Raw genomic sequence first — 18,465 nt, forward strand, 5'->3', positions numbered from 1 at the left:
AGACCGAAGACCCGGAGAAATGCCAGATGCTTTTCAAATGGATCGACCGCAGACCATGTCCACTGGAGGAAGACCAGGACTCGCTCATTCGAGAGGATTTTATCATCATTAAACAACAGATTGAAGACGCAGCGCGCGTTCTGGAGAGCCTTGGGAAGAGCATTTCCTACGACCTGGACGGCGAGGACAGTTACGCGAAATACCTGAAGAGGGAGATTGTGCAAATCAGTGATGCATTTACAAACGTGGAGAAATCTCTTCTGGAGTTGGAGACAAAATTCAAGCAAAGCCAGGAGACGGAGCAAAGAGAGGAACATGAGTTCACCAATAACTTTATCAACCCCATGTATAGTGTGAGGGACACCCTGCAGGAAACTCTGGACATCTCCTCCGGACTCAAGGATAAACATGAACTTATCTCTCTGATCATTCGGAGTCATGGGTCGAGGTTAAGCCGACTGAAAAATGACTACCTGAATGTTTAGACTCACAGATATTCTGGACAGACTACAGTCCTAGTTGGGTTGTTATTGCATCTCTGTTAAATTCTGGATCTCTTAAATTTCCCATGCATGAAACTCTTTTTGTGGTTTTAAATGAAGGTTCCTTCACTCTTAAAAAATAAATTCAATAGTGGAGAACCATTTTCGATTAGAGTTTCTTTAAATATTAAAAAATAATAATTATTGATGCTTCATTATGGGTTCATCATTCTTTTGGTTCCTGGATTTAAAACACATATACAAAAGTTCAGTGTCAAAGCCTGCTAAAAAATTTTTTCTTTCTACAGATTTATGTTTGGTTCTGATTGGAACCTTTTAAAAAAAAGTAATGACAATTCAGATGTATTAGCAGGTATTTTCTGAATGTGCAACAACCTCAATAAACCTCCCAAAAAAATCGATGTTTCTGTAAATGTAAAATACAGAAGTCTTAATTCTGAAAATATTTTCTGAATATTTCCATTGTGCAATTTTTGTCTCTGGGCATGCAAGCAAACAAGATTAAAGGTGCAGTCTGTAAGATGACAGCTAGTGGTCGAAATAGGTACTGCAGTCCAAATCCAAAATATCGGAGACCGCTGTTTCCCCGCCCCCTCCTCCTCAGACTCGACGCTCACGCGGGTTTCCAGTTTGAGGACACGCAACAGGAACGAGCGCAATATACAATGAAAGCCGAAGACACTGTAAGTTGATGAGTTTATCTGCGTTTCAATATGCTCTTGTTCATAGAGATTTTAAGATGGATACCGAGGCTTTTTAGGTTGGGTAGAATCTGCAATCTCTGACCCACTGGCATCCCATGGTGTCGAAATACTATTGGGTGAACTGGCAGTGGGCGGTATCGCACAGACCAAAACAAAAACAGACATTCCGACACCGAACGCACATTTCAAAGTAAAATAACTGGCTGTAGAGCTGTTTTTCGGAGAAACGAGTATGTGAACTCAGCATGTTTCCTAAATATCTGCAAACATATTATGGTGTTTTCATGCTTTAAAGCAGCACTAAGTAGGAATTCCGTTTTTGTCAAACAGCGACCCCTAGAGTCGCTGTGGGGTACTTGTACTGTCGTGAATAGCACTCACGCAGAGATGGCTCGCACTCACGGCCGGATCCCCTCCCCCTGTACACCGGTACCTGTTCAGTAGGATGGACGCTGTAACGAGTGGAAATAAGGTATGGCCCCTTTAAGAGCTGCGCGCGCCCTACCATGTGCGCCTCGAACACCACATGTATACGGCGCCGGGTTATTTCTGTTTGATGCTCATTTTATCAGAATTTTATCAGATCTGTTTTTTGCCGTAAAGCAATTCGTTACCTCGCGAGACCTGATATCACGCGACACCTCCTAACACTGAGGTCGGCGGCCCGCCGGCCCAAAGTTGCAAGGGTGGTTTTGCGGCTCACAGGCACCAGGGGGGTGCGAGACGACCACCATTCAACACGAAATCAGTAATATAAACATTACAATGACTCCAAAGCTGTTCGGTTAAGGTAAAAAAGTTACTTAGTTCACCTTTAAAGCTGCTGTAGGTAACTTTTGTAAAAAATATTTTTTACATAAATTGTTAAAACTATCATTATGTCCTGACAGTAGAATATGAGACAGATAATCTGTGAAAAAAAATCAAGCTCTTCTGGCTCTTCCCAGTGGTCCTATTGCCATTTGCAGAAATACACGCTCCCGGTCAGAAACAACCAGTGGTGGAATGTAACGAAGTACAAATACTTTGTTACTTTACTTAAGTACATTTTTCACATATCTTTACTTTACTTAAGTAGAATCAATAGTGCATACTCATTACTTTTACTTCGTTACATTTTGCAGCAATTATTAAACTTTCTACTCAACTACATTTCTACAACGTTCTGTTACATTTTCGTTACATTTTCTGATCAGTTTTCCCCCTCCCAAAAAATCATCCTGACCGTCCGTTCGTCGCACGTTTGTCTCACCAGTGAAGTTTGGTTGCCATATCAACCCGGTCACACTAAATGTGTCTCTATAGCACGCAGTGTGTTTATCGTGCAATTTATACGCGGAAATTTGTTTTTACGTGCATAGGATACGCATGGGTAGGTTTAGTAGTGGTGTGGGTTGCGTGTGTAGCCTATTATACGTTTGGTTAGTATTAGTATGGCAAGCCAAGAGGTTCAGAATTACGCCATAAATTAATCGCGTTTACAGCCAAACCCCGTCAAATTAAGCTTGATGTGTATATTGCCTAATTGCAAGCTTGTTCAGAAATGGTGACAAAATCTTAAAAAATAACAGCTTTTTCATCATTATTGAACATCATTATAGGATTATTAGGTTGAATGAGTTAGGATTAACTGTTGTATTGATCATTAGAATATAGACATTAAGAGAATAAATTGTTATGCAAGTACTTTTACTTGTAATACTTAAAGTACATTTAAAATCAGGTACTTTTTACTTTTTACTTAAGTAGGGTTGTCATTGTGGTACTTCTACTTTCACTAAAGTAAATATGTCTCTAGTTATTTGTACTTTTACTTAAGTACTGAGATGCAGTAGCTACTTCCTCCACCACTGGAAACAACCAATCAGAGCCAGGAGGAATGTCTTAGTAGTGTCAATCACGCTCGTGTACACGCTGATCACACCCCTCTCTTGCACTGAGCGTACCGTCGTTCAAACTCAAGATTGCCGGCGTGCTGCAGCTGTGCTTATGACGGAGAAACAACCTAAACTGCCAATTCTCGAGTGGCACGTGCTTATAAAACAAAGAGGTAAAAGGAAAAAGACTGATGACGATAAACAAGCGAAAAAGAAAGAATTACACAGAGCCCATTGATTCGGTGTCAAAACTCTAGCCGCATATGTAGATAAAATGTCAAGCACTCTGCTAAGCAACAATTGAAACCTGCTAATTCACTGGCTTGTCATGTTGCTGAAATAATGTACTAGCACACCTTATCTAGCATTATATATCGCTAGAATAATTACTTACATACTGTAACGTTAGTTACCGTTATATTACCGTTATCTTACTAGCTATTTATAACTTATAGAAAGAGTGCAACGTTATAAAGTTACATGTAGGCTATTGCAAAATACATAATGATTTGAGGACCAAGTTTGTAGTCAAAGTATGGGCAGGCCATAGTCAATGTAAAGCATATTGTTGGTTTAGTCCCTATTAGTGAATGTGCCATTATATAACTTTTTATCCGCTGTTATCTGTGGCCCTGTTTACTAGCCTGCGCGTTCACGGCAGGCTCCGCTGTGGAGGACGAGCTGTGGAGGGAGGGCTGTAGCGCAGCAGAGAGCAAGGGGGTGGGACCTGTAAGTTGTGCTTGTTCAAATTTTCAGGCTAAGTCAACGTTTTTTCAAAACTCCCTACTGCAGCTTTAAGGCGAGACACGGCAGGCAAAAATATAGTTTTTTTTTTCAGTGGTCAATTTTGAGATTTTGGGCTATTTGTCTTCAATAACATGTCTTCTTTCAGACTTGTGCTGAAAAAAAGTCCAAAGTACACATTTAGGTCTTTATTTTACTACACTTTGTCTGTTTGCGTGTGTAGATTTCGCCTAAATTCATCAAAAGTTGGCGATCTAAATCCTCCCGCTGCTCCGCGATCACGTCTGCACCCTGTCATCACATATGCCGTTAGAAACAAGGGCGTAATCACCAGCCGGAAACTGAAGTCTCCCCGGGGGCCGCCATTGGCTAACAAGCCTTCACCTGCTGTTAGCATTCCATTGACTCCCATTCATTTTGGCGTCACTTTGACAGCGAATAACTTTCCATCTGAGGCGTTTAAAGAGTCCATTTGTCCATTGTTTATTTCTAAAGAAACACGACAATGTATAAAAGGCTCTATTACCTTGTATCTTACGTTATGGTCCCGTAGAAGCAGTTTTTGTGAAAATAGGCTAACGATTGCGTCATAACACTGTCGCACAGTACAGAAATTACCGTATAGACAGGAGGAGAAGCTCACAGGCAATCGGGGGGGCGTGGAGGCATAAAGTCAAGGGAGAGAGTTGTGAAGTTGCTCCTGCTGCGAGCTCATGGACAGCTAATACTCACGATCTCCGGCTCTGCAAGATTCGGAAGGGAATGATTCAGATTCCTCTTGGCACCGCTACTAGAAGACGTACAGCTGTCAGACAGGTTTCTCACATCACATCTACGTCATCAAGCTCAGTGTGAGCCTGCGCAGTCGCTCGGCCATCAGGAAGTGAGTGCTTCTAATTGACTTCACTTTTCTCCGTTGAAGTCTATGGGGTCGCTGTGTCCATTTATTTTACTGTCTATGGTTAGAAAGCTCTCTCTCTCCTTTGCAATGCTGTCGGATCCAAATATGGTCATTTCCTGTTTATCAGCAACCAATCATGTAAAATGGGCGATTTAATTCGAAATGCGCAATCTCATTAGCTGATGCCAATTTCTGACAACATGATTCGTTCAGAATTGTCATGTGACGCGCTCTGACATTATATACATACATCACATATGTACTATACTTTACACACTATATACAAAACAATTACATTAAAGGTGCTCTAAGCGATGTCACGCGTTTTTTAGGCCAAAACATTTTTTGTCACATACAGCAAAGATCTCCTCACTATCCACTGGCTGCCTGTCCCCTGAACACACTGTAAAGAAACGCGATCTCTGTAGACAGCCCATGCTTCACAAACAGCACCAAAAACAAACTGCAGCGACCCGCTCCCCAAAACATAACAAACTGTTCCAGCCAATGACGGGTTTGGGGGTGTGGTTTGGGGGGTTAGTGTGCGGATGAGGAGGAGGGAGGGTCTAGCTAGCCTCCGTTTTGTTTGACAATAGTTCGAACGTCAACAAGAAGTGACGTCGACACCCAGGATCGCTTAGAGAACCTTTAAACAACACATTTCAGTTTTTGTATAATATATTTCCTATATAATACTAAACAAATCTGTAATTGTGGGATCCTAAAGTGGTTGTGAGTCCCTCAGGCAGAGACATATTCACCTGTGTGATGGACTGTTGATGTGTTGTTTTGGATGTTATGACCAGTGATGGATGAAGCAATAATGAGTTTTGGATGTTGTGGAGTTTTGCCATAAAAATCTTTAAAGGCCGTTTTCTCAAAATGAGTTTTTTCTCACACTCCTAGTGACGATTTTCCACTTTTGTAGCACCTACATACACCAAATTTTACAGTCGTATTCCTAACTATATTGTGAAGGTTTGTCCAGAGGAATTTGTTGATATACCAGTCTTGGCCTGATTTATATGACATTTTATGCCTACAAATAGGGCAGAAATATTTTTTTTACGGCTATTGGCGTATTTTCTGATTTACAGGGTAAAGGAGATATTCATAATCCCCTCTGGTAATGTCTTTTCATTGAATCTATCAACAAAATGCAAAAATAATTTTTAACCTTGTTTTTTTCAATGGTCAGATTTGTCACTTCAAAATATGCAAATGAGCACATATTTGATTAGATATAGCCTGATTAGCATATTTAAACATAAAATTACAGAAAACTTACAATACATTTTTTCCTCCTATTCATGTGAGTAATCAACTGGTAAAGTTTCGTGGTGATATCTGTAAGTTAAAATTGTTACCCTATTCACCTGTAGTGTCTTGCCTTTATACAGTCAAAAACTTTAATACACCTTTAAATGTGTATGCCTTTTTTTGATTAGTTGCATAAATGATTAAACTGTTAGATACCTATCAGTCACATTTAGGTTTGTGTAGAAACATTCAGGTAACCTAAAATGCGCTTCATGAGGTGTAACATCTAATTTAACTGGTTTTATTTAAATAAAAAATATTGTTTAATAAGATTTAATTAACCTGACTGTATACAAGTTTTAAAAAATTCCCATCAGATCCGCCTTATGAAAACAACTGCGGTTTGACTTTTTAGGTACTCTAAAGACCAGTGGTCTGGTCTCTTTCAGCTGTCTGTATAATGCTGAGCGCTGACATTCAATGCTGGATGATTGAGGAAGTTCGAGGGTTGGTGGTTAAACAAGCTGGTTGAGATTTGGTATTTCCTGTGTCATTAGAACAGAAAGTCTCTTTCTCTTTCTGCCATGTGGAAGAATAATCAAAGTCTGTAGCAATATACAAAGAAACACAATCTACCTTTTCTACTTCCAGCTCCGCAAGAATGCAGGGATATTTGCTGGTGAACAGTTTTAACCTTTAACTGTAGTCCATCCATAAACATAAGTCATAGCTCATGACAAAATACCATGCTGAAGCATAAAACATACCCAAACCACAGAAGTATAAACCAAAATATTGTACCAAAAGCACTGTGTTGCTGCTGAATTGTCATTTCTAACCAGAAGAATGAAGTACTTGTAGATGTTTTCTCCCCACAGTCCCGTGGGCTGCGACTGTTTTCTTTGTCTTCCTCTCATTCAGAGTTTATTCTCGCTGGAGGTTAAAGCTCAAGGAAAGAATGCCTTTGCTAATGGTTTAGTGTTACCAGATCTGTGCCTGTTCAGTAACATTTCATATGGATCTGGTCTCAGTGGTTTTGTTGTAAAAAAAATAAATAAAAAAAAATAAAGATGTTTTTATTTTAAGTAAGATACTGAAAGACGCTGTTTTGATCTGCCAACCTTCTAGTTGTGGGTTTGAATGTTGCATATTGTTAGATTTAGATAAAACATCCCTAGTGTTTAAAGTAAGATTATATCAGATGCGCATTGCAGCTTTCATGTGCCAACTGCAATAAATTGCATTAAAAAAGTGTGTGTGTGTGTGTGTGTGTGTGTGTGTGTGTGTGTGTGTGTGTGTGTGTGTGTGTGTGTGTGTGTGAACATGCAGTGATCAGTCTTAGCTATATAAAAAGATCACATTCGAAAGCTATTAGCAAAAGTTCAATAAAATATAATTTGTTTTAATATGTTTTGTTTTATTGGTTCATTCCATAATTTTCCTGCTTTTTTTAGTCTTTCCTTGTTTTCATTTGTTATGTTAACCGTCTTTTAATTTGAAATGTTAGTTTTTCTCTTTTTTTTATTGAAAGTTCTCATCATTTTCTCTTGTCTTTGTTAATCGGTTGCTCCCCAGATGTAGAAACTGTATTAGGAATTGCATACTGTCAGTGTGATGTCACTGTCATTTAATCATGTACATTCCACAAAGTCAGCATGGGTGTAGTATGAATACAATTTGCCATTTAATGTGACCTACAAATGTTAGCCACGTTACTGGTCCCTGCCATTCACAAATATGATGACTCCTCTCACAGTCTCGTGGTAAAGTGTCCATTGGATGCGCACTTAAGAATTGCGATAAAAAAGTATATGAATATGTTTGCATACTTTTATGAATACTGCTTATTTGGATGTACTGCTCATTTGACATAGCCTGTTGCTTTTCGTCTAGTATATTTGAATTGAATTTATTTCAGGATAACCCCTTGAGATGTATCATCTCATTTTCAAGGGGTTCCTGCAGCGTACATACAGACACAAAGGTTAACCACACAGTACATATACAAAAACATAAACACAATACAGACACAGACATATATACAAAACAATAACTCGCTCACCTGCCCTTACCCCCACAATTAACATAGAACACATATTAAAGTATATTGACAAATACTCAACCCAATGCATTAAACAAGTAATGCGTCATTTATCAATATGCCTTATGACAAAATGCAACATGCAGGATAACGTCACATCTCACATAGAAATGTCCAAAGAAAATCAAGATAAAGAAAATGACAACAGAAAATCATAATTGTATACACACTACTATATGTTTTCTACATAAATCATTTATATGTAATACCATTGGTGTCCCTAATTACAAGAACATGTAGTTTTAATAAAAGAAAAAAGTGACGATTTGAATAAACCAAACGTGGAAATAGACTTGGTATTACCAGTTGAGAAATAAAAAAATTTCTGACTTGAGTTGAAAAATAATTGATTGATCTGTACAGAGCGTTAAGACATCCATATACTTTCCTAATGATATTATCAATGTGTATCTTAAAGGTAAGGTTGGAGTCAAGCCACAGGCCCAAATATTTAAATTCCTCCACAATCTGCATAAGGGACCCATCTAAAAACTTTATTTCAAAACAGTAACCACAATGGGGATTTTGTATTGTGGAAAACGTCTCGGTTACGGATGTAACCCTCGTTCCCTGAGTAAGGAACGGAGACGTTACGTCGGATGGCGGAGAATGGGGGTTTCGCCAGAAAGCCAATCCTCTTCGAGTATTAAAAAACGAGCCAATGGCAAAGAAATGCCATGGGTCTGCGGAATTTGCATAATGTATCTCCGCCCCACCGCGTGGGTATTTAAGGAGAGACACCTGCAACAGCAGATCATGTCTTCGCTGAGGAGCCGAGACTGAACTCAGGCGTCGACCCAGCGGTACAGCGGAAGTGGCACGGAGACGTAACGTCTCCGTTCCCTACTCAGGGAACGAGGGTTACATCCGTAACCGAGACGTTCCCTTTCGTAGTCACTCCGAGTTACGTCGGATGACGGAGAATGGGGGTCCCCGTGTAATCACGCCACCTTCACAGCTGTCTTCCAGTGCCCTGCGAAGTCTGACCTCCCTGTCGTGATATAGGCATGGACGAAGGAGTCCTACTTAACACAGGAATACCAAGGTACACTGGGAAGCATATCTCAGGGGAGATATGCCGCAGCATGCCTACCCGTAGGGAGGACTTAAGAATACACATATGGCCCGAGGGGGCTTCATATGGAGGAACACTGGAGTGACCAGCCCGTAGGGTGGCATCTACTTTCAACTCCAGGAGTGGCAGGTGACTTGCCGAGGGAAAGACACATGCTCAAAGAGGCTTACAGTGGAAAATACACATGTGGGGGTTACTCAGAGGAGGAACCATGCACTCGGAGGCACCTAGCCGACGCACAGGCAATAGACACTGGCGCCAGCGTCAACAGTGCTGGAGGAACTCAGGGCTTCAGAGAGGAAGGCTACCTGAGGAAATATCGCACGTATCCAGTCCGTGGAGTGGAGTGGCGAGCAAGCGAAGACACCTAACGGATCCCGTGTTAGCTTGAAAAAGACAGTACACGGGAGGAGACTGGCTCCACTCGGAGATTGTAAAATCTGGCGAATGTGTTAGGTGTCGCCCAGCCTGCAGCTCTGCAGATGTCTGTCAGCGAGGCGCCACGCGCTAAAGCCCAAGAGGACGCCACACTCCGGGTGGAGTGGGCGGTCACACCAAGGGGGCATGGTCGACCTTGCTGCTGGTATGCCAAAGCAATGGCGTCCACTATCCAGTGAGACAACCTTTGTTTGGAGAGAGCCTTTCCCTTCAGCTTCCCACCATAACAGACAAAGAGCTGGTCTGAGGTCCTTAACCCCTGCGTACTGTCTACGTAAGCACGGAGTGCGCGTACTGGACAGAGCAGTGCCAAGGCTGGGTCTGCCTCCTCCCGGGGTAGCGCTTGCAGGTTCACCACCTGGTCCGGAAGGGAGTGGTGGGAACCTTGGGCACATATCCGGGCCGGGGTCTCAGGATCACGTGAGAGAAGCCGGGCCCGAACTCCAGGCACGCTTCGTCAACGGAGAATGCGTGCAGGTCCCCTACCCTCTTGATGGAGGCCAACGCAACCAGGAGCGCTGTCTTCATTGACAGGATCTTAAGCTCAGCTGATTGCAGAGGCTCAAAGGGAGCCCTCTGCAGGGCACTTAAGACCACTGAGAGGTCCCAAGAGTGAACGAGAGGAGGGCGAGGAGGATTCAGTCTCCTCGCTCCTCTCAGGAACCTGAGGATCAGGTCGTGTTTTCCAAGAGACTTACCTTCAACTGCTTTGTGATATGCGGCGATAGCGGCCACATACACCTTCAGGGTGGAGGGAGACAGCCTTCGCTCCAACCCGTCTTGCAGGAAGGAAAGCACAACGCTGATCGAGCATCTCCTGGGGTCTTCTCGGCGAGAAGAGCACCAGTTAACGAAGAGGTTCCACTTCAACGCATAGACATGTCTCGTGGACGATGCTCTAGTGGAAGTGATGGTAGCCGCCACCGCTGGTGGCAGGGTACTCAAACCTGCCTCGTCCCGTCCAGGAGCCACACGTGGAGTCTCCAAAGATCGGGACGAGGGTGCCATAGGGTGCCCCGTCTCTGAGAAAGGAGGTCCTTCCTCAGAGGAATTGGCCAAGGAGGTGCTGTCGCGAGGAGTACCAGTTCGGAGAACCAGGTCTTGGTGGGCCAGTATGGGGCGACCAATATGACCTGCTCCTCGTCCTCCTTGATCTTGCACAGAGTACGTGCGAGAAGGCTCACTGGGGGAAACGCATACTTGCGTAGGCCCTGCGGCCAGCTGTGCGCCAGTGCATCCGTGCCGAGCGTGCCCTCGGTCAGGGAGTAATACAGGGCGCAATGGGATGAGTCGTGGGAGGCAAACAGATCTATCTGTGCGTCCCCGAACTGGTCCAATATCAGCTGGACCGACTGGGGATGGAGTCTCCATTCGCCAGAGGTTGGCCGGAGCCGTGACAGCTCGTCGGCTGCAAGGTTCCGCACTCCTGGAATGTAAATAGCACGAAGGGACCTCAGGTGCTTCTGACTCCATAAGAGGAGGTGGCGTGCGAGTTGCGACATACGGCGAGAGCGTAGACCACCCTGACGGTTGATGTACGCTACAGTCGCGGTATTGTCCGAGCGGACAAGTACGTGTTGACCCAGGAGCAACGCGTGGAAGCGGTGCAGGGCAAGGCGTACTGCCAGCAACTCGAGGCAATTGACATGCATGAGGCGCTGGGGTCCTGTCCAGGAGCCCGCGGCTGCATGTCCATTGCACATGGCGCCCCAGCCCGTGGCAGAGGCATCTGTGGAGACGACAACATGCCTGGAAACTCGTTCTAGGGGAACTCCCGCCCGTAGAAAGCTGAGGTTCCGCCACCGGGTGAAGGTCTGACGGCAGGTCGGAGTTATTGGAACTCTGAGCGTACCGCGATGCCATGCCCACCTCGGGACCCGATCGCGAAGCCACAGCTGAAGCGGTCTCATATGAAGCAATCCGAGTGGCGTTGCCGCGGCTGCGGATGCCATATGCCCCAGGAGCCTCTGAAAAAGTTTCAGTGGGACCGCACTCTTGCCCTCGAACTGTCAAAGACAAGTCAGCAGTGAGTGTGCGCGCTCGCTCGTAAGCTGCGCGGACATGGCGACCGAGTCTATCTCCATACCGAGAAAAGAGATCCTCTGCACGGGGCAAAGTTTGCTCTTCTCCCAGTTGACCCGAAGGCCCAGACGGGCTAGGTGCCGGAGCACAAGGTCTCTGTGTTCGCAAACCTGATCTCGAGAGTGAGCTAATATTAGCCAGTCGTCTAGATAATTCAGGATGCGAACCCCGTGTTCGCGTAGGGGAACAAGGGCTGCCTTGACGACCTTCGTAAAGACGCGAGGAGACAGAGCCAACCCGAATGGGAGAACCGCGTACTGGTATGCCTGCCCCTCGAAAGCAAACCGAAGAAACGGTCTGTGTCGAGGTAAAATGGAGACATGAAAGTAGGCGTCCTTCAGGTCTATCGCTGCAAACCAATCCTGTGGCCGCACGCATTCGAAAATGCGTTTGGCCGTGAGCATCTTGAACGGCAGCCTGTGAAGGGAGCGGTTCAGGACGCGCAAGTCCAGGATTGGCCGTAACCCACCGGTTTTCTTGGGGACAATGAAGTAGGGGCTGTAGAACCCTGACCTCATCTCGGCTGGAGGGACAGCCTCGATTGCACCCTTCGCCAGCAGGGTAGCAACCTCCGCTCTCATGATCGGGGCATTGCCACCGACCATAGTAAAGCGGACTCCCCTGAAGCGGGGAGGAGACCGTGCGAACTGAATCGCATAGCCGAGCCTGATAGTTCGGGCGACCCAACGGGACAGATTGGGGAGCTCTAACCAAGCCCCCAAAAACTGATCCAGCGGAATCATCCGAGCCACAGGCGTCCCCCCGGAGGGGCAGCGAGGCGGAGTGACCGGCACAGGCAAGGGTGGCATAGCGGCCCTGAGCGTGTGCACAGCCAAGCTCCGCGCCCTGACAGAGGAGACCAGGGAAGGACCAGCGTTCCACGGGGGTCTGCTCTGCCAGGGGTCTGGCGATAGAGGGGGATGAGAGTGGTGTGGTCCGGGGACGGCACGCACTGTCATCCTCGCCCTCAGAGACAGAGGAGGACGAGAGTGGCGAGGCACGGGGGCGTCGCGCACTGTCATCCGGCTCTGTGTGCTCAGTGATGGACATTTCGGTTCTTTCTTTAACCACATTAGGGTGCTGCCCACCCGTGGACTGCTTCGAAACTGCTGGGCGAAGTCTTCAACCGCTCCGCCGAAGAGGCCGGCCTGGGATATGGGGGCGTCGAGCAGACGAGTCCGCTCAACGTCCCGCATATCGGCCAGGTTCAGCCAAAGGTGACGCTCCTGGACCACATTAGTGGCCATCACCTGACCCAGGGAGCGTGAGGCCACTTTCGTCGCCCGGAGAGCGAGGTCAGTGGCGGCACGCAGTTCGTCAAACGTCCCTGGGTCAGTCCTGCCCTCGTGCATGTCTCTGAGCAGCTGGGCCTGGTAGACCTGCAAGGTGCTCATCGCATGCAGGGCAGCAGCCGCCTGTCCTGCAGCTCTGTGAGACCTCGCCACCATAGATGACGAGAATCTACAGGCCTTGGACGGATGCCTAGGATTGCCACGAGAGGAGGCGCTCTGAGGACACAGTTGCATCGCAACAGAGCGCTCCACCGGGGGAATCCCAGTGTACCCATGGACAGCTGCGCCATCGAGGGGAGGAAAGGCGGAGAAAGCTGACGAGCGTTCACGGGAGGTCAAAGGAGCCTTCCATGATCTCGACAGCTCCTCATGCAGCTCCGGGAAGAAAGGAATTGGGGTTGGCTGAGGCCGTGAGGCGGCAGCCGCACCCAAAAACCAATCGTCCAGCCGCGAGCGCTCGGGGCAGGGCGGAAGGTTCCACTCTAGCCTGATGCTCACGGCTGCCCGGGACAGCATGGCTGTCATCTCGGGATCCGACACGGGCAACGCTGGGACTCCCGAAGGAGGCAACGCAGCCGCATCCTCACTTCCCGAAGACTCGAGCCCACCTTGTGATGCCGCGATCGACATCGTGTCATCCTCTGGAGCGCCGAATGAAACACGCGGGGCTTCCGAAGAAGGACCCGCCTGAGTCACCGCGGCACTCGCGGGTTGCAACACAGCGGAGGGGGGCGTGGTCCGAGGACGCATCGTCGGATTGCTCCACACCGTCACCCTCAGATCACCCTGTCCCCCAGCCGAACTACCACCTCTCGTGGAGGAAGCAGAACGGGTGGTGGACGCGGGGACTCTCACTGAAAGATCATTGAGTCTTAATCTAAGTGTTGCGATGGTCATGTTCCCACAGAAGGAACATGAGTCATCCACGAGCGCTGCTTTAGCGTGTTCAAAGCCCAGACACACAAAGCAGCGCTCGTGCCCATCAGAAGATGACAGATAACGACCGCAACCAGAAGAACACGGGCGAGACATCTTTAAAAAGACGTGCCACGTGCAGCTCTTTTAGGAGAGGAAAAACTCTGCAATGCTGTGGCGACCAGGGAGAAAACACAAAGTCAGGCAGACCACTGCATAGATCGCAGGCAATGTGAAGACTCGCTGGGTACCGCCGTCACACCAACACTGGAGAGTTCGCTCGTCTCGAAGAGGTGAGTCACTTGTAAACTCAGTTGTGGCTGTGGAGTGAAGAGGTTCTCTTGGCTCCGAAGCGAAAACATGATCTGCTGTTGCAGGTGTCTCTCCTTAAATACCCACGCGGTGGGGCGGAGATACATTATGCAAATTCCGCAGACCCATGGCATTTCTTTGCCATTGGCTCGTTTTTTAATACTCGAAGAGGATTGGCTTTCTGGCGAAACCCCCATTCTCCGTCATCCGACGTAACTCGGAGTGACTACGAAAGGGAACACCATGCAACAGGACTTCTTCAAATTCAACAGGAGTTTATTAATGGACAGCCACTGTTGTACTTTATCAAAGTCAGATTGAAGAATTCTTTGAACTTGCTGCAAATCCCGGTCAGAGGTATAGTGTCATCAGCATAAAGCTCTAATTCACAATGAGAACAAACTTGTGCCAGGTCATTGATAAAGATCGAGAAAAGTAAGGGGCCTAAAGTTGACCCTTGAGGAACACCTTTATCAACAATTAAATAATCTGTCATGATCCTGGTTATTTCTCTCACATCACGCTATTTCCTCATTATCACACACACACCCTCATTATCCTCATCAGCTGTTACTCGTTCACTAGTTGGGGCTCTTGCCTCCTTTCACCTGTATCCTTTTCTCTTGATTAGCGTCTCTATTTCTTCCCTCTCTTCCTTCCTGTCTTTGCCTGAGTATTGCATTACTGTGGTTATGCTATGTGCCATGTAACTTTGTGTCTTCTGTCCTGTCTCAGTCCTGTCGTGTCGGAGAGCTGATTGTTATTGCGAACCTTGTGATCTGAGCCGGAGAATCGCCGCTTGCCTCTAGCTTCCCTCGAGCGCCTTCAGCCTGTGCCTCTTCTCACTTGACGGAGATCTCTTCTAACTATCGTCATCTAGGCTGATTGCTGTTTTAGTTGTTTCTTCAAGCTAAGACTTTATTTAAAAGCTATCCTTCTTCGAGAAGCCCTTTGTTCATATTGGAATATTTGTGTTTATCGATCTCCTGGCAAGCTCTCTCATTAAAGTTATACTATTTCTCCGCACCTGTTGTCTGGCTCACTTACCTCATGACAGAATACTCAGGCCAACACGACCCAGCTGCGGAGAATCCTGTCCGGTCAGCGATAGAGATCCAAGGAGTTGTCCTGGGAAGACACGAGGAGGAACTCGCTGCTGCGCGGCGCGCCGTTGATTCCCTAGCCGCACAAGTTAATGATCTCACGCTACAGTTTCACCGGGCCCGCCATGATCCATCTGCTGCTCACGCTTCGCAGGCGCCCTCTGAACCTCGCGTCAATAATCCTCCCTGTTATTCCGGTGAGCCGACTCAATGCCGTTCATTTTTGACCCAATGCGAGGTTGTGTTCTCTCTCCAGCCTTCCACATACTCCGAGGACTTCGTCATCTCACTTCTCTCTGGAAGGGCTCGCGAATGGGGAACAGCAGTTTGGGAGTCGGACTCCGAGTGTGTACGACGTTTCCCTCATTTTAAGGAAGAGATGATCAAGGTGTTCGACCGTTCTGTTTATGGGGAGGAAGCCTCTCGCCTTCTCTCTTCACTGCGCCAGGGTAAGCGCTCTGTTACTGACTTTTCCATTGAGTTTCGTACCCTGGCCACCACCAGCGGATGGAACGAGCCTTCACTGTTGGCTCGTTTTCTCGAGGGACTCAATGCACAAGTCAAGGATGAGATACTGGCGCGTGAGGTTCCGACTCGCCTCGATCCTCTCATTGAGCTGGCCATTCGGATTGAGAAGCGCTTCGACCTCCGCCGTAGGGCTCGTGGAATGGAATCGGTCCTTCTCTCCTCTGCACCAGCTGCCTTGCCCTTTTCTCCCTCTGATGCGTCTGGCTCGAAACCCATGCAGCTGGGTGGTATCCGTATCACTCCATCGGAACGGGAACGAAGAATTGTTAATCGTCTCTGTCTCTACTGCGCCTCCGCCGCCCATTTTGTCTCATCATGTCCATTAAAAGCCAGAGCTCGCCAGTGAGGGGAGGGCTACTGGCGAGCGCGATTTCTCGGGACTCTCCACCTATCTCCTGTACCACCTTTGAGGTTCACCTTCGCTGGCCCGGTTCCTCTGTTCTCTGCAGGGCGCTCATTGACTCGGGCGCGGAGGGAAACTTCGTTGATGAGAGGTGGGCGCGTGAACAGGGTATTCCCCTGAAGGAGTTAGACGAAGCCACTCCTCTTTTCGCTCTTGATTTAAGTTCCCTACCGAGGGTCAGACGAGAGACTTCTCCTTTGACTCTCACGGTTTCTGGTAACCACCATGAGACCATTACCTTTTTTATTTTTCGTTCCCCCTATTATCCTTTAGTCTTAGGTCATCCTTGGCTTATTAAACACAATCCTCAGATTAGTTGGGTGGAGGGTTCTGTTGTGTCGTGGAATGTTTCGTGTCATGTTGAGTGTCTAACTTCTGCCCTTCCTCCTGTTTCCTCTGTCTCTGTGTTGCAGGAAGAGCCAGGGGATTTGTCTGGCGTACCGAAGGAATATCACGATCTTAGTATGGTTTTTAGTCGTTCACGGGCGGCCTCGCTCCCTCCTCACCGTCCTTATGACTGTAGCATTGATCTCCTCCCCGGTACCACGCCCCCTCGCGGACGCTTGTATTCTTTGTCCGCGCCAGAACGTGAAGCTCTCGAGAAGTATTTGTCTGAATGCTTAAACGCAGGTACCATAGTTGCCTCCACGTCCCCTGCCGGTGCAGGGTTTTTCTTCGTGAAGAAAAAGGATGGATCACTGCGCCCATGCATTGATTATCGTGGTTTGAATGACATAACCATAAAGAATCGTTATCCTTTACCGCTTATGTCATCGGCCTTTGAGATTTTACAGGGAGCCAAGTTCTTTTCTAAGCTCGATCTCCGCAACGCTTATCACCTTATCCATATTAAGCAAGGGGATGAGTGGAAGACTGCGTTCAATACTCCCCTGGGGCACTTTGAATATCGCGTTCTTCCGTTCGGGTTGGTCAACGCCCCCGCGGTTTTTCAGGCTTTGGTCAATGATGTCCTTCGGGACATGCTGAACGTTTTCGTTTTCGTTTATCTCGATGATATTCTTATTTTTTCTCCATCTCTCCAGGTGCACGTTCAGCACGTTCGACGAGTCCTTCAGCGTCTTCTCGAGAATAAACTGTTTGTTAAGGCTGAGAAGTGCAAGTTTCACGCCCAATCAGTGTCCTTTCTGGGCTCGGTAATCTCGCCAGAGGGGGTTAGTATGGACCCTGACAAGGTGAAAGCAGTCACTGATTGGCCAGTTCCAGATTCTCGAAACGCTCTTCAGCGTTTTCTCGGTTTCGCCAATTTTTATCGGCATTTTATTTGTAACTTCAGTCAGATTGTCGCTCCCTTGACTTCATTGACGTCTTCCAAGTCTCGCTTTCTTTGGTCCGAGTCCGCCCAGATTGCATTCGATCGTCTGAAATCCTTATTCACCTCAGCTCCTATCCTGTTATTCCCCGACGTTACCAGGCAATTTATCGTTGAGGTGGACGCGTCTGAATTGGGTGTCAGAGCCGTTCTCTCCCAGCGCTCACCCGTCGATAATAAGGTCCATCCCTGCGCGTTTTTCTCACACAAGTTGTCTCTCTCCGAGCGCAACTATGAAGTGGGAAACCGCGAGCTACTTGCCATTCGTCTTGCCCTAGAAGAATGGCGTCAATGGCTAGAGGGTGCGTCCGTTCCGTATGTCGTGTGGACCGACCACAAGAACCTCGAATTTATTCGATCGGCTAAGAGACTTAATGCCCGTCAGGCGCGTTGGGCTTTATTTTTTACCCGTTTCGACTTTACGATTTCTTTTCGCCCTGGAACAAAGAACGTAAAGCCAGACGCATTGTCACGTCTATTTGGTCCCTCGGAGGCTGAGAATTCCGTCACCCCTATAGTCCCTGAGAAGCGCGTTATTGGGGCGGTTGTCTGGGGAATTGAAAGACTTGTTAGACGCGCTCTCTCACGAACGACGTTCCCGCAGTCATGTCCTAGTGATTTACTTTTTGTACCAGCCTCTGTGCGTCGTGCCGTTCTTCAGTGGGCCCACTCGTCTAGACTCGCTGCCCATCCCGGTGTAAAGGGAACTTTAGCGTCCCTTCGCCAGCGTTTTTGGTGGCCCTCATGCGAACGTGATACTCGTCGGTTTGTTGCCTCTTGTTCTGAGTGCGCTCAGACTAAGACTAGCAACAATCCACCTGCCGGACTCTTGAGACCTTTACCTATTCCTTCACGCCCCTGGTCTCATGTAGCACTTGATTTTATTACCGGGCTCCC

At 47.3% G+C, this 18,465-nt stretch overlaps 1 protein-coding gene across 1 annotated transcript in view; it reads left to right on the forward strand.

The window, feature by feature from the left end:
* Positions 1–580, forward strand: part of fibina (fin bud initiation factor a) — an 848-nt gene extending 268 nt beyond the window's left edge. The window contains exon 1 of the mRNA XM_056245745.1: positions 1–580. This exon is cut by the window's left edge and continues 268 nt beyond it. Coding sequence (XP_056101720.1) covers positions 1–485 — 485 coding nt within the window. The 3' untranslated portion in view covers positions 486–580.
* The last annotated feature ends 17,885 nt before the right edge of the window (positions 581–18,465 follow it).

This window comes from Rhinichthys klamathensis, unplaced genomic scaffold, assembly GCF_029890125.1.
Source record: "Rhinichthys klamathensis goyatoka isolate OS25496 unplaced genomic scaffold, OSU_Roscu_1.1 h1tg000033l_1, whole genome shotgun sequence".
NCBI classification, from domain to species: domain Eukaryota; kingdom Metazoa; phylum Chordata; class Actinopteri; order Cypriniformes; family Leuciscidae; genus Rhinichthys; species Rhinichthys klamathensis.